Source organism: Brassica oleracea, chromosome C3 (genome assembly GCF_000695525.1).
Source record: "Brassica oleracea var. oleracea cultivar TO1000 chromosome C3, BOL, whole genome shotgun sequence".
In the NCBI taxonomy this organism is placed as follows: Eukaryota; Viridiplantae; Streptophyta; class Magnoliopsida; order Brassicales; family Brassicaceae; genus Brassica; species Brassica oleracea.
The window spans coordinates 20,877,540-20,890,513 of record NC_027750.1 but is presented as its reverse complement, the minus strand read 5'-3'; the positions used below and the strand labels follow the sequence as shown (position 1 = coordinate 20,890,513).

Genomic DNA, 12,974 nt, shown 5'->3' with positions numbered 1-12,974 from the left:
AAAACGACTTTAAAATACAAAAATGAGGACACCTTATATGTTAGATTTTTTCTTATATGTTATATTTTGAATTTTTTAAAACAACTTTACATTACAAAAATGTAAGTTTTCCTTAAGTATACGACTAAAAACATTAAAATGACATGTATCAATTCGATGGTTGATTTGGAAGCTTTCAAAACCATATAGAAGATAAAAGTCAAAATTATTCAACTGGGAAAACAATATTGTTCACTTTTTTCAAGAATGTGTTCGATGGAAAAAATAAGGTTTTTATGCTATAATTTGTTTAATGTCCAATCCGATCAACCCATGATGTATTAATTATAGTTTTGTTCCATTATTTTTAATAAAAATTGATCCGATCCATCGGAAAAAATTATATAATAACAACAAAAAATATTTTATATATATAAGTAAAATGATCACATATATAAAAAAAAACTATCGATAATATATATAAATAAATTCACCATGCGCAAGGCGCAGGTCTTATCCTAATGTTTGTATTATAAAACACAACATGTGTTTGCCCACTTGACACATTAATGACTCGCTCTCTAACTCGGCACTTTGTGTCCAACATTTTTAATTTGATGTAAATTTATATAATAAATTTAGAAACCCACCATTATGTTTACCAAAAAAAACCACCATTATGTTTCATGTCACAATTTTTCTTAGTAATATATTTCGTTATGGATCTTCTATTATGTGCACACCAACACGAACTAGCAGCCTTAGCTGTACATCAAGAAGACAAAATAATTACGATAGAGATGCATATTTAATTATTAATTAAGTAACTACTAGGAGAAAATGATAAATATATACGGAGTACTGTAGTTGTCCAAATATATTTATATGGAGTACTGTAACTGTAAACACAATATCCACAAAACTAAACTAAATCAAAATTGCTAGTCAATTACAGCCAATTTAACCACGAACTACTCTGGAAATCATCGGATCACAACATACCAAGACACATAAAATAAAGCAAATAAATACATAATAGTAAAGTAAAAAGAAATGGAAATGAGGTTAAGAGCTGGAAACCTGAGCTGTGAATACATGTCTGTATAGAATGAAACCAAAGCAGACTCTTTAATACATATAGAACTTGTCATGTTATTTTGCACTTGTCATGTTATTTTGCACTTGTCATGTTATTTTGCAATTATGTAATCTTTGCTGGACCTTTTCATGTACTGGAGCCCAATTCAAGACTTCATAATAGAAACTCATTCCTAAATATTTATTATAATACAACAATTATTTATTATTCCTAGGATATGAGATATACATACTGTATATAATAATAATTTTGTGAATACCACAATTATCGGTCATTATTTTTTAAAAATTATCGGTCATTGTTATTTGTTAACTTTCTCAGAATAAAAAACATGTTCCGAAGAGAATTGTTGGTGCATGCAATGCAAGGGAATCGAATCATATACCTAGAGCTCTTGTATTTGATTGACCAATAATTATATAGTTAGCTCATAAGATTGACTATACAAGTGTATGTGGTGGAGCTTGGATAGTAAGGGATGGCTATGGCAAAGCCATTTTCCACAGCATACGATCCTTTCCTCGCTTACCTAATCCATTGGAGGCTGATCTTTGCTCTCTGTTATGGACTTTGGAAGACATGGCTAATCTGCGAATTGAAAAAGTTATCTTCGAATCTTCTTCGCCTTACCTAAGAGAGGCTTTCCGTCTTAACTCGTCTCCTGGTACAAATCTCATGGTGTTTAGGATCACTCAGCTCTTCCATGGATTCTCTGAGTGGTGTACAGAACTTGTACTTGATGAGAGTAATAAAGTGGCCTCTTTTATTGCGAATAGTGTGACAAGGGATCAACGGCTGCAGTCTTATATTGGCTCTGGTGGCCCCTCTTGGCTTCAGACCTTGATCTCGCAGGAGTCAGGGTTTGATACCTTTTAGTTTCTTTTGCTCTCTCCTATGTTGAGGTGTAATACTACCTATTGGTAGGTGCTTTCTCTTTATTTGGCTTTTTGGGGTTTCATTTTGTCCCCTAGTTCATAATCTACGTACTTTTGTTGAGGCTTTGTCCTTGATTGGGTTTTAAACCATCAAATATGAACGAAACTTTCAGTGTTAAAAAAAAAAACTAATAATCTCTTAATTGTTTTATTTTGAGTTTACGAAATAAGAGCATGCTTCATATAATTATTTGTCTCGTGGTGATTTTTTTTTGTGAACGGCTACTTCATTACTTAATAAAAGGAAACTACAAATGTCTCGTGGTACATAACAAGCTCGTTTTACATGGAACTCTCTGCCGAAATAGGTTTTGGTTTAAAATCGTTACAATGTGCAGAAATAAATTTAACAAAAGTAGGTTCAGGTCATCACTGCTTCACTAGGCCGTAAAACTACTCCTTGAAGCGACTCAATAGTTAAACTCTTTTTTTATTGTAATTACACCCCATCAAAACTATATAAAGTCTTAAGAAAGGGAGGTGTATAAACATAAAAGACCAAGTCAATATTGATTTATACCCAAAAATTAAACAAAAGTCAATTTTAATAGAATCATTAGGCTCTAAATAATATATAAGTTAACTAATAAGCAATGACGCATTCCATGAGATCTGTCTTCTCATCAAATGATGGTAAAAATATTCTCCCCCCCCCCCTCCTTTCTATTTTCTTTTGTTCACTTTATTCCCGTCATCTTTTAAATAAAAACATTATCGATTTCTTTGTGATGGAATATTTTAGTTTATAGTATTATTTATCCTTGTAAATTATTTAGTGATCTCGTCGTGTATGAGAATGCCACGTTGAAGATATTCTTGGCTTTAACGCAACTATTTCCTTCTTATTATTGAATTACTTTTTATTTTCTGTCAGCAAAAGTATAATGTAGTTAATTTATTTTCATTTCGTCAAAACAATTTAATCAACTGAAGCTATATTTATTATATACTTTTTTTATCACAAAGGTTCATTACCTATATTTCTTATTAACATTTCATTACACAAATTTCAAAGGCAAAAGGATTTAAATACCTTGTTGAAAATATGTTTTTTCTTTTGTCATGGGGTTAATGGTATTGTTATTTGACAAAAAAAAATGGTACTGTCATGTGTGGAGAAAGCTAACAAAGTGCACAAATTGCCCTTAGCCGATGGGTTATCAATAATATTACAGGATTTAACACTTTTCTATTTTATGTGCAGTTATTAGAAAAATATTAACGGCTATAGTTTTAAAACTAAATACATATATGGTGTAAGACTCTCAATTTATGTAAAAATAATACCAACACACAAATTTATAATTTTATTTTATTTTCACCTATTATAAATTTTCACTCTTAATTAAGAAAAAAGGTTTGAAAATTTATTGCGTCCAACCTCGAGCGGTATAATTGTTGCGTGCATGAGATATCAGCAGCAACTGCAAAAAGCAAACTTGTTAGTTGGAGAACATTTACTTTTGTACCTTTGAAAATTTATTGTATATATTTACTTTTTATATACATCTACAAATATAGAAAAAGCTCACTATATATAGGTTTTTTGATGAATACTAGTAAGTACAATTTTGGTACCTTAATTCATTCATATTTCAATTTATTTTCATCTACAGATAATCATGTGTTTATTTTCTACTACTCATCTAATACTAATTACTCCTCCACACGACTAAAAATTGAGGGTCACGTTCTACAAATTTAAAATTTTACTTTTGTCTTAGAGAGAGACTTTAAAGCCAACCAAAGCAGGTCATCTTTTGATCTATCTTGTACCCATATAAATAATACATGTGCATTCATTGAAAAGTTAAATTGCGATTAAATAAAGCCGAAAGCTTTTCCTCCAGTTAAGAAAATATCAACAAATAAAAACCATAAACTGCTGAAATAGAACAAGTAACAACCAATTAGAATTGACAAAAAAAAAACAATTAGTATAAAACTAGCATGAGTCTTGTGGCTTACGAGAAATGATTTTGTGGTGTTTAACTCGTTCATCCAGCAATCAATTGGTCACTTATTTTACCACAAACAGAAATTATTATAAGCGAGTATTTTGGCTTTGAATGAGATTTGTGGTGATTATTAAATTAAAAAACCCGAAATGTAACATTGTTTAATTCATGCAACCATTTAGAAGTTGTCACTATATACAAAAAATTGTTAAGATTGCAAAAATATAAAATGATAACAGTGTGTTGGGAGGTGATTATCTTGAGGGTCCAGTGGTTAAACTCAACCTGGAAAATCATGGGTTCAAATGATGCTGGAAGGTGATTATCTTGAGGAACTTTCAGACTAAATACGGAGAAGCCTACTAACATGTGACCACTTATGGGATTTACATGGGGTGATCACCAGCTTTTCTGGATGCCTCGACGGGCTCTCCGGCTAAGCTCCGGTGGACGGTCATTGGCGCTAGTCAGATCTTCTCGAGGCTCCGGATACCAGGATCATAAAAAAAAAAAAAAAAAAAAAAAAAAAAATCAAATCCAAAAACATGCTTTAGAAACGTTATGGATCTTGAAGTCACAATAGAAAAACGTAAACCGTGCACACATCTAAGGTACACACTATTTATATAGGATTACTAGGAGTTTTCATGCGCCATGCGCAGAAATAATAATTTTTAACATAACATTTTTTATTTCAAAAAAAAATTTGATTTATATTTCAACATTATTAATTTATATTTTAACTTCAATAGTTATTAAAAAATCAGTCTTTTTTTCAAAAAAATATTTTGTTTCTATCGTGAAAAAAACGAAAATGTATAGTTAATACTTAATACTATTATGTATTTTAGGAAATAATGAATGAGGGTGGAATCATTAGGCTAATGGCTAAGCAATAGTGTGCTTCTGCATTGTGCCAGCTTGGAACCCTCGAGGGGATCCAAAGAGCTTCGTACATGGGGCAAATCCGTCATTCCAGTGTTCATCTTCTATTACACAACTCTCTTCCGTATTTAAGACACTTCAACTCTTCACATGATTTTCAAAATCCATCTCTCTCTCTCCTCTCGTGTTGTCCACTATTTCTTTCCTCTCTCTTCTCTCTCTGACATTTTTTTTTAGTTTCGCTGTGTATATATATATATTCATTATTTATTTAATTTCCCGGATCGAGAGATAAAGTTGATTGTTTCACGAAGACTCCAAGTTACGGCAATGGCGGTCTACGGCGAGAAGAAGCACTGGTGGCTCCGCAACAAGAAGGTTTGTGTTCTTCTTCTTCTTATTCTTCTCCAATTTTCAGACAAATCCCAGATCAATCTAATGGATACTGTCTTCGTGCAACGTTCTTGTCTTTTTTTAACCAGATCGTTGACAAATACATGAAGGAAGCAAAGAATTTAATAGCGAGCAAAGATCCAAACGACGTCGAATCAGCTCTAAGCCTTCTCGAGTCTGCTCTCTCCGTCTCTCCTCGCTACGAACTCGCTCTCGAGCTCAAAGCCAGATCGCTTCTCTACCTCCGTCGATTCAAAGACGTCGCTGATATGCTCCACGATTACATCCCGAGCCTTAAATTCTCCGGCGAAGACTCCGGCATCGGTTCGTCGGAGCTCTCTTCCACGCACTCGTCTCGTGAATCGGTCAACCTCCTGAACGATTTGCCGAGTCACGGCGGTGACTCGTCTTTTAAATGCTTCTCTGTTTCTGATCTCAAGAAGAAAGTCATGGCTGGGCTCAGTAAAAACTGCAGCGAACAAGGGCAATGGAGGTAAAAAAATTTGACCCGTTGGTTAATTGAAATGACCCGACCCGGTTGACCCGGTTTTGATTCGGATCTTTTGTTTTCTGTTACATATATTTAGTTCTTGGTCAAGCTTGTTGTTGGTTAATTGAAATGACCCGACCCGGTTGACCTGGTTTTGATTCGGATCTTTTGTTTTCTGTTACATATATTTAGTTCTTGGTCAAGCTTGTTGTTGGTTAATTGAAATGACCCGACCCGGTTGACCTGGTTTTGATTCGGATCTTTTGTTTTCTGTTACATATAGTTAGTTCTTGGTCAAGCTTGTTGTTGGTTAATTGAAATGACCCGACCCGGTTGACCCGGTTTTGATTCGGATCTTTTGTTTTCTGTTACAGATATTTAGTTCTTGGGCAAGCTTGTTGCCACCTAGGTCTTATGGAGGACGCGATGGTCCTTCTCCAAACCGGTAAACGGTTAGCCACCGCCGCGTTCCGCCGTCAGAGCATCTCCTTGTCCGACGACAGCTTCATCCTCTTCTCCCCCGCGCACGGCGGATCCTCTCCTCCTCCTCCTTCCTCCGTCGTCGTCTCTTCCTCCTCCCAGCCGCGATCGCTAACCGAATCCGAAAGCGTCGCTCACATGCTATCTCACATTAAGCTCCTCTTACGCCGCCGCGCCGCCGCGCTCGCGGCTCTAGACGCCGGACTCTACTCCGAATCGATCCGCCACTTCTCCAAGATCCTAGACAGCCGCCGCGCCGTGCCGCAGGGATTCCTCGCCGAGTGCTTCATGCACCGGGCCTCGGCGAACAGATCCGCCGGGAGGATCGCGGAGTCCATCGCCGATTGCAACAAAACGCTGGCGTTGGAGCCGTCGTGCCTCCAAGCGTTGGAAACTCGAGCCGCGCTGCTCGAGTCCGTACGGTGTTTCCCTGACTCGCTTCACGATTTGGAACACTTGAAGCTTCTTTACAACTCGATTTTACGTGACCGGAAACTTCCCGGTCCGGTTTGGAAACGCCACAACGTCCGGTACAGAGAGATACCCGGGAAACTATGTGTTTTGACGTCGAAAACTCAGCAGTTGAAGGAGAAGATCGCGAGGGGTGAAACCGGGAACGTTGATTACTACGCTCTGATGGGAATCAGACGCGATTGCTCGAGATCGGAGCTTGATCGAGCTTACTTGTTGCTTAATTTAAAGCATAAACCGGAGAGATCAATGTCGTTTATTGACCGGTTTGAGTTAACCGAGGGCGAGGAAGAATTAGATTCGGTTAAGGATCGGGCTAGAATGTCAACTCTATTACTATACAGATTGATCCAGAGAGGCTACTCCGTCGTGACAAGTAACATTGCAACGGAACAAGAGGCTGAGAAGCAACGTAAAGCTGCTGCCGCCGCCGCTGCAACGGAAATTCATCGGAGCAATAACATTGAAACGCCGATTAGAGCGAGTGTGGTGAAAGGAGTGTTTTGTAGAGATTTAACGGTGGTTGGGAATTTGATTGCACGAACCGGGTTTAACCAACCGATTCCGGTTAAATACGAAGCGCTTAGTTGCTGAGTTTCTTTCGTTCTTATTATTGATTCTGGAGATTGTACAAAAGAAAAGACAGATCACATTGGATAAAATCATGGATAATGAGAATATTGTCTGCCCCGAGAGTTTTGGAGCTTTGTTTCTTGTTTGTTTATGCTCTCTGCCTACACGACAAAAACGTCTCCTAAGATATGATGAGAGTTTTGTTTGGTTCGATTTCGATTGAACATTTTGTAAACCAAAATAATTATCTTTTTTTTTTTTTTTTTGTCAACCTATTTATATATATATATTAAAACCAAGTGATTACATAGTTTTGGTTGTTACATCTAGCTTTTTTGGCTAATTCATCTACCAACATCACACTACTTCTAGGTACATAAGTAAAGGTAAATCCATTTGTTTTTGAAGTATCTACAATGTCCTGTACCATAGAGATACTCTCTGTGTTACGGACCTTTACGATGGTTGCTAATGCTCGCATTTGTCGTACAGCCATGCGTAACGCTTCCGTTTCTGCTTCTCTCGGAGTATTTGTCGGGTTTGTAGATGAGGAGCGTTGTATTAGTTGATTGCCTTGTATACCGTGTAAGGACCAACCAACTCCTGCAACCTCCTTATCATCCTTCCAAGAGGCATCAACGCAACAAAAATATTGGGTACATGGTGGTACGGTCTCTTGATCTTGGGGATTTTGTCCTTTTCTTCTCATCTTCTCACCTTCTTCCTGATTGAATTTAATGTTCGCTTCTTCCCATTGTTCAAAGTATCTCACCGCATCGTAGATCACTTTAACAATGTGCTCCCGCTTCCGTTGAAATACTAGGTTGTTTCGCATCTTCCACAATCTCCATCCTATATAAAAGCTAAGGAGCTCTCTTTTATCTCTTTTAGCCAACGAAATAAGCACCCTTACATTTTGATGAGATTGGGGCTGCACTTCTTCTTCGTTGCCAAATCTTGTAGGAGCCAACGCCCATATTTCCTTTGCCACCCTGCACTGAAAAAGCATGTGATCTTGAGTTTCAGGATGCTCTCCACAAGTTTGACAAGCATGGTCTATTTTTATGTTTCTTTTTCTCAAATTCTCAGCCACAGGAAGCCCATCATGCATTATTCTCCACCAGAAGGTTTTAATCTTTGGCGATATGGACAATGACCATATACTGGAACAACATTTTTTTAAGTCAACCGTTAGTTCCCTGTTCTCCTTCTGCCCTGGTCTTTGAATAGTGGATAACTGATTGCATAGATGGTAACCTGACTTAACACTATACTCACCTGTACTTGTATAGTTCCAAACTGGAGTATCCTGACTCATTGTTGAACTTAATCTTATGTTCAGAATATATCTTGCATCTTTCTGCCCCATTATGCTATTAACCAACTGCACATTCCATTCTCTTACTCCTTGAAGCATCAAGTCTTGAACTTCAATATGCGGGAAGGAACTTTGACCATCTCCTTGAGCTGGAGTGGCTGGCTGAGAGTGGAGCCATCTATCTTCCCACACTCTTATTTTCTTTCCATCTCCCACTATCCATTTGATTCCTTCCTGGAGGATTACTCTTGATTGCAGTATGCTCCGCCATGCATAACTTGACGTGTTATAGATAGGAGCCTGCAAAAATTCAGTGTGCCTAAAATATTTAGCTTTCAACACTCTCGTCAACAAAGAGGATGGATTCCTTAGGATTCTCCAGCCTTGCTTGGCTAGCAGAGCTAAATTAAATATTTCCAAATCTCTGATCCCTAAGCCCCCCTCCTGTTTTGATGCAGTAATCTTCTTCCAACTAACCCAAGGTATTTTTTGCCTATCTTTCTGTCCCGACCACCAAAAGTTCCTCATACAAGCCGTAATTTCTTTTATTAACCCTTTTGGAAGAAGAAAACAGGTCATTGTGTAAGTTGGTAAAGCCGTTATTACTGCCTTCAGTAAGACTTCCCTCCCTGCCGGAGTGAGGAACCTATTATACCAACTATCAAGCTTATTTCTAATTCTTTGCTTAATGTACTCAAAGGCATCTTTTCTCTTACGACCTATTTTCTCAGGGAGGCCTAAGTATTTCCCAAAACCTCCTATCCTTGTTATACCTGTCATCTTAATGAGATTATCTTGAATATTTTGAGAAATACCTTTGGCAAAAGTTATAGCAGATTTGTTAAAATTGACAGCTTGTCCTGAGGCTCTCTGGTACTCTCTAAGCGTGTTCATTAGGGTCTGGCATTCTTCCTCTGTTGCTCTACAAAATACTAAAGAGTCATCAGCAAAGAATAAGTGGGAGATTGATGGACCTCCTCTTGATGCTTTATATCCATGTAAAAGGTGCAATCTAATATTGTTCTTGATTAACGCAGATAATCCCCCAGTACATATAATGTAAAGATAAGGTGAAATAGGGTCACCTTGTCTTATTCCTCTAGTTGGCGTGATGGGCTTTGAGGGCTCTCCGTTCACAAGAACTGAAAATGTAACAGTTGACACGCATGTGTGGATCCATTTGCACCAAGTTTCGCAGAAGCCCATCTGCTTCATTACTGCAATAATAAATCCCCATTCAACTTTATCAAATGCTTTTGAGATGTCAAGCTTAAGGGCCATATATTTTGTTTTCAGATTTTTTGTATGCAGGGAATGCATCAGCTCATGTGCTATGAGCACGTTATCAGTGATCAATCTACCAGGGATAAAAGCCGATTGATTCTCCGTAATAACACTGTTTAACCAAGGTTTTAACCTCTCTGCCAAGATCTTTGATACGATTTTATATGCCACATTAGAAAGACTTATTGGCCTGTAGTCTTTCACAGTATTAGGAGAATCAATCTTTGGTATAAGGCATATATGAGTGTGGTTTATCCTCGGATCTAATTGACCTTGAGAAAAGAAATACTTAACATGAGAGATCACACCTTGTTTAATGGTTTCCCAATGATGTCTGAAGAATCCTGCATTCATTCCATCCGGCCCTGGTGATTTGTCGGGATTGATAGTGTGAGCAGCATCCTCTATCTCCTTGTCTGTAACTTCTTGGGTTAACTTGTCGTTGATCTCAGCTGTAATGGTGGTTGGAATTCCATTTAGCAGGTGTTGACTGATACTGATTCCTTCACTTCTATATAGGTCCTGAAAATATTTCTGAATTTGAAAATGAACATCCTTAATCTCTGTGTATATTTTACCTTCTTCATCAGAGATGTGAATGATCCTGTTGTAACTTCTTCTTTGCTTGGTTTTTGAGTGAAAGAACCTGGTATTGCGGTCACCTGCTTGAAGCCACTGGATTCTGCTCTTCGTTCTCCAGTATTCCTCTTCTAAACGGTACTGCAAGCTTAGCTCAGCCTTCAACATGTTAATGTAAGCATAATCAATATTTAAAGACTGATAAGCTTGTTCAATCTCATTCTTTAGCTGATTAATTTTCTTTTCTGTGTTTCTTGGATTTTGGCTTCTCCATCTAGATAGAGCTTTTCTACAATTAACTAACACTTTGTAAAAAAGCTGAGGAGGCAAACTAACACATTCACTTTGCCACACTTCCTGAATTATCTTCTTAACCCCAGGTTCAAATCTCCACCTATTATCATATCTGAATTGTTTTTTCCTATTGCTTTTTATACTCTCAGTGTCAACAAGCAAAGGCTTGTGATCTGAACCTATCCAAGGAAGCAACTTAACATGGGCAGTAGGATATAAGTCTAACCATTCACAATTCGCCATAGCCCTATCTATCCTCGTCCTAATGTTGTATTTTGATATATTCCCATTCCAAGTGTAAAATCCTCCTATCGATTTTAAATCATGCACTCCTGTTACTGAGACCATTGTTCTAAAAAGAGAGAAAGATGCTTCTGACCTCTGTATTGTTATCCTTGATGTCATTGAAGTCTCCAAGCATCAGTCTTGGTCGATTCTGGTATAAACCTACAGCTGCATTACAAATTAATCTTTCCCACATCTCATGTCTATTCTTCATAACTGGATGCCCATATATATAAGTCAAACAGAAAACATTGCTACCATCTTCTATATACATATCTGTGTTATTAAGAGAAGGGTTACCAAAGAAGTTAACCTTAACCACTTTGTTCCACATGATGACTAACCCGCCACTACTACCTTTGGCAGACACAACAAAAGAATTCTCATACCCAAGATCTTTAACCACTTTCTGCACAAAGTTATCAGCATGCTTAGTTTCAATGAGAATTATTATTTCAGGCTTGTATACTTTCCTGATATCTTGTAGGTGCGGGATTGTCAAAGGGCTCCCTAAACCTTGGCAATTCCAATGGAGGATCTTCATGCGCCTTTTGATTTTTGAAGATTCTTCTCTATTTTCTTCAGCTGTTGATTTTTTCCAAGCCTCCTTCTGTTTCTTGTTGCTGAGTCTGCTGAAGAGATTCAGAACTAATCCTTTCCAAAACTATACTCTCGATTTAACAAAGATCTAGAGGTAATTGATGATTATGAGAAGAAAAACAAGATTGATTTCCTTAGATTGGAAGATTTTTGATCAAAATTTGGATTGAATATTTTTTTCCCCTTGGGAAGTTTCTGGTCGCCTAACGATGAGAGAGAGAGAAGTTTCACAACCAAAATAATTATCTAATTTGGCTCTTTTTAACTTTTTAAACCGAATATAATATATAAAACGCATTATAATGATTTCACAGTTGATGAAATAAAATTACCAACACTGTTTGCTTTTACACTTTTGAGAAATAAAAATATTGTTTATAATGTTAAAGTTTGTGAGTTCATTTGGAAAATAAAAACACACTAATGCAAATGCGAATAAACGGTTGATATTTTTTTGAATGAATGTTAAATTTATTCTAAACAAAATATTTTTTTTACAATGGATGTGTCTTTTTGCATCAAAAAAGACACTATGAACAAAATAAAATAAACCCTAGTACATCAAGAGTTTGATGCTCGTGAAGATAGCCATATCACCATGGCTCCTTCAAACTTTGTATCCCTGTCCCATCTTAGTGTAGAGATTTGTTTCAAATTTGTTTTTCAATGAGTTTTCCCAGCTGCATTGCACTTGTGGATGATTCACCATGCCTTCTTCCATCTCTCTCTCTCCAAACTGAATGAACAGTAACTTGAAAAGCATATCGAACAAGAAACAAAGTAGTTTTATCTCTTGTTGAGTCTTGCAGAATATTGTCCCAAAGAGCTGTATAGTCTGAGCCCAGAAGCCAAGCCACAAGTCGCTTCCAAATGGTCTCAGAGTAAAAACATTGGAAGAAGAGGTGGCTTCTCGTTCATTTGGTTCCAAACAAAGAATACATGTTGCATTTGTCCCTGTATTCCATCTCTTCATCCGTTATCATGTTGCTAGCCTGTCATGAACAGCAAGCCAAGCCAAAACAGAGTATTTCGGTGTGGCTTTCGCAAACCGTACGCCTTTGTACCATGCCAAAGCCGGGTGAATTGTGCGAGTGGTCTTCCATGTTTGAGCTGTACTGGCAAGAATGTGTTTTCTTTAAACTTACATAGACTGACATCCTCTGCATTCGTGAGTCCTTTGGTGCGTAATTGGTAATCACTTCCACTATTTGATTCAATACATCAATTCTATGCCTCCGCCTTATGTGAGATTGCAAGTTATTTGGTTTCCTTAATTAAAAGATACTAAATTTAAAATGACAAATTTCTATTGGTTGGTGAACCTAAAGGTTCACCCTAGGGGGTGAACCCA

At 37.1% G+C, this 12,974-nt stretch overlaps 2 protein-coding genes across 12 annotated transcripts; one reads left to right on the top strand and one right to left on the bottom strand.

Annotated features, from left to right (window-relative positions):
- The first annotated feature begins 5,022 nt into the window (after positions 1–5,022).
- Positions 5,023–7,383, top strand: LOC106335919. The gene is made up of 3 exons (XM_013774599.1): positions 5,023–5,234; positions 5,339–5,742; positions 6,114–7,383. The coding sequence occupies exons 1-3, from the start codon at positions 5,187–5,189 to the stop codon at positions 7,282–7,284; spliced, it is 1,623 nt and encodes a 540-aa protein (XP_013630053.1). The 5' UTR covers positions 5,023–5,186; the 3' UTR covers positions 7,285–7,383.
- Positions 7,384–7,455: 72 nt separating this feature from the next.
- Positions 7,456–11,873, bottom strand: LOC106335920. 11 transcript variants are annotated; one of them, XM_013774603.1, is made up of 8 exons: positions 11,540–11,873; positions 11,337–11,432; positions 11,118–11,191; positions 10,444–10,603; positions 10,174–10,387; positions 9,667–9,798; positions 9,397–9,503; positions 7,456–8,881 (listed from the first exon to the last, which is right to left on the bottom strand). In XM_013774603.1, exon 8 carries the CDS (start codon positions 8,678–8,680, stop codon positions 7,553–7,555), a length of 1,128 nt encoding a protein of 375 aa, XP_013630057.1. In that variant the 5' UTR covers positions 8,681–8,881; positions 9,397–9,503; positions 9,667–9,798; positions 10,174–10,387; positions 10,444–10,603; positions 11,118–11,191; positions 11,337–11,432; positions 11,540–11,873; the 3' UTR covers positions 7,456–7,552. The 11 variants fall into 11 exon arrangements, 7 of the variants coding, with proteins under 7 accessions (XP_013630057.1, XP_013630058.1, XP_013630059.1 ...); XM_013774604.1 differs by lacking the exon at positions 11,540–11,873 and having other exon boundaries at positions 10,174–10,399; positions 11,337–11,487; XR_001268783.1 differs by having other exon boundaries at positions 7,456–8,426; positions 8,542–8,881; positions 9,397–9,513; positions 10,174–10,603; positions 11,118–11,873.
- Positions 11,874–12,974: the final 1,101 nt, after the last annotated feature.

Coding starts and splice junctions, on each gene's coding strand:
- LOC106335919 (XM_013774599.1), top strand. CDS start 5,187: ATGGCGGTCTACGGCGAGAAGAAGCACTGGTGGCTCCGCAACAAGAAG. Junction 5,235..5,338: donor GGTGGCTCCGCAACAAGAAG/GTTTGTGTTCTT, acceptor TTTTTTAACCAG/ATCGTTGACAAATACATGAA. Junction 5,743..6,113: donor AGCGAACAAGGGCAATGGAG/GTAAAAAAATTT, acceptor TTTCTGTTACAG/ATATTTAGTTCTTGGGCAAG.
- LOC106335920 (XM_013774600.1), bottom strand. CDS start 11,567: ATGAAGATCCTCCATTGGAATTGCCAAGGTTTAGGGAGCCCTTTGACA. Junction 10,604..11,117: donor TCAAGGATAACAATACAGAG/GTCAGAAGCATC, acceptor AACATGTTGAAG/GCTGAGCTAAGCTTGCAGTA. Junction 8,261..9,396: donor TGCTATAACTTTTGCCAAAG/GTATTTCTCAAA, acceptor ATGCTTTTTCAG/TGCAGGGTGGCAAAGGAAAT.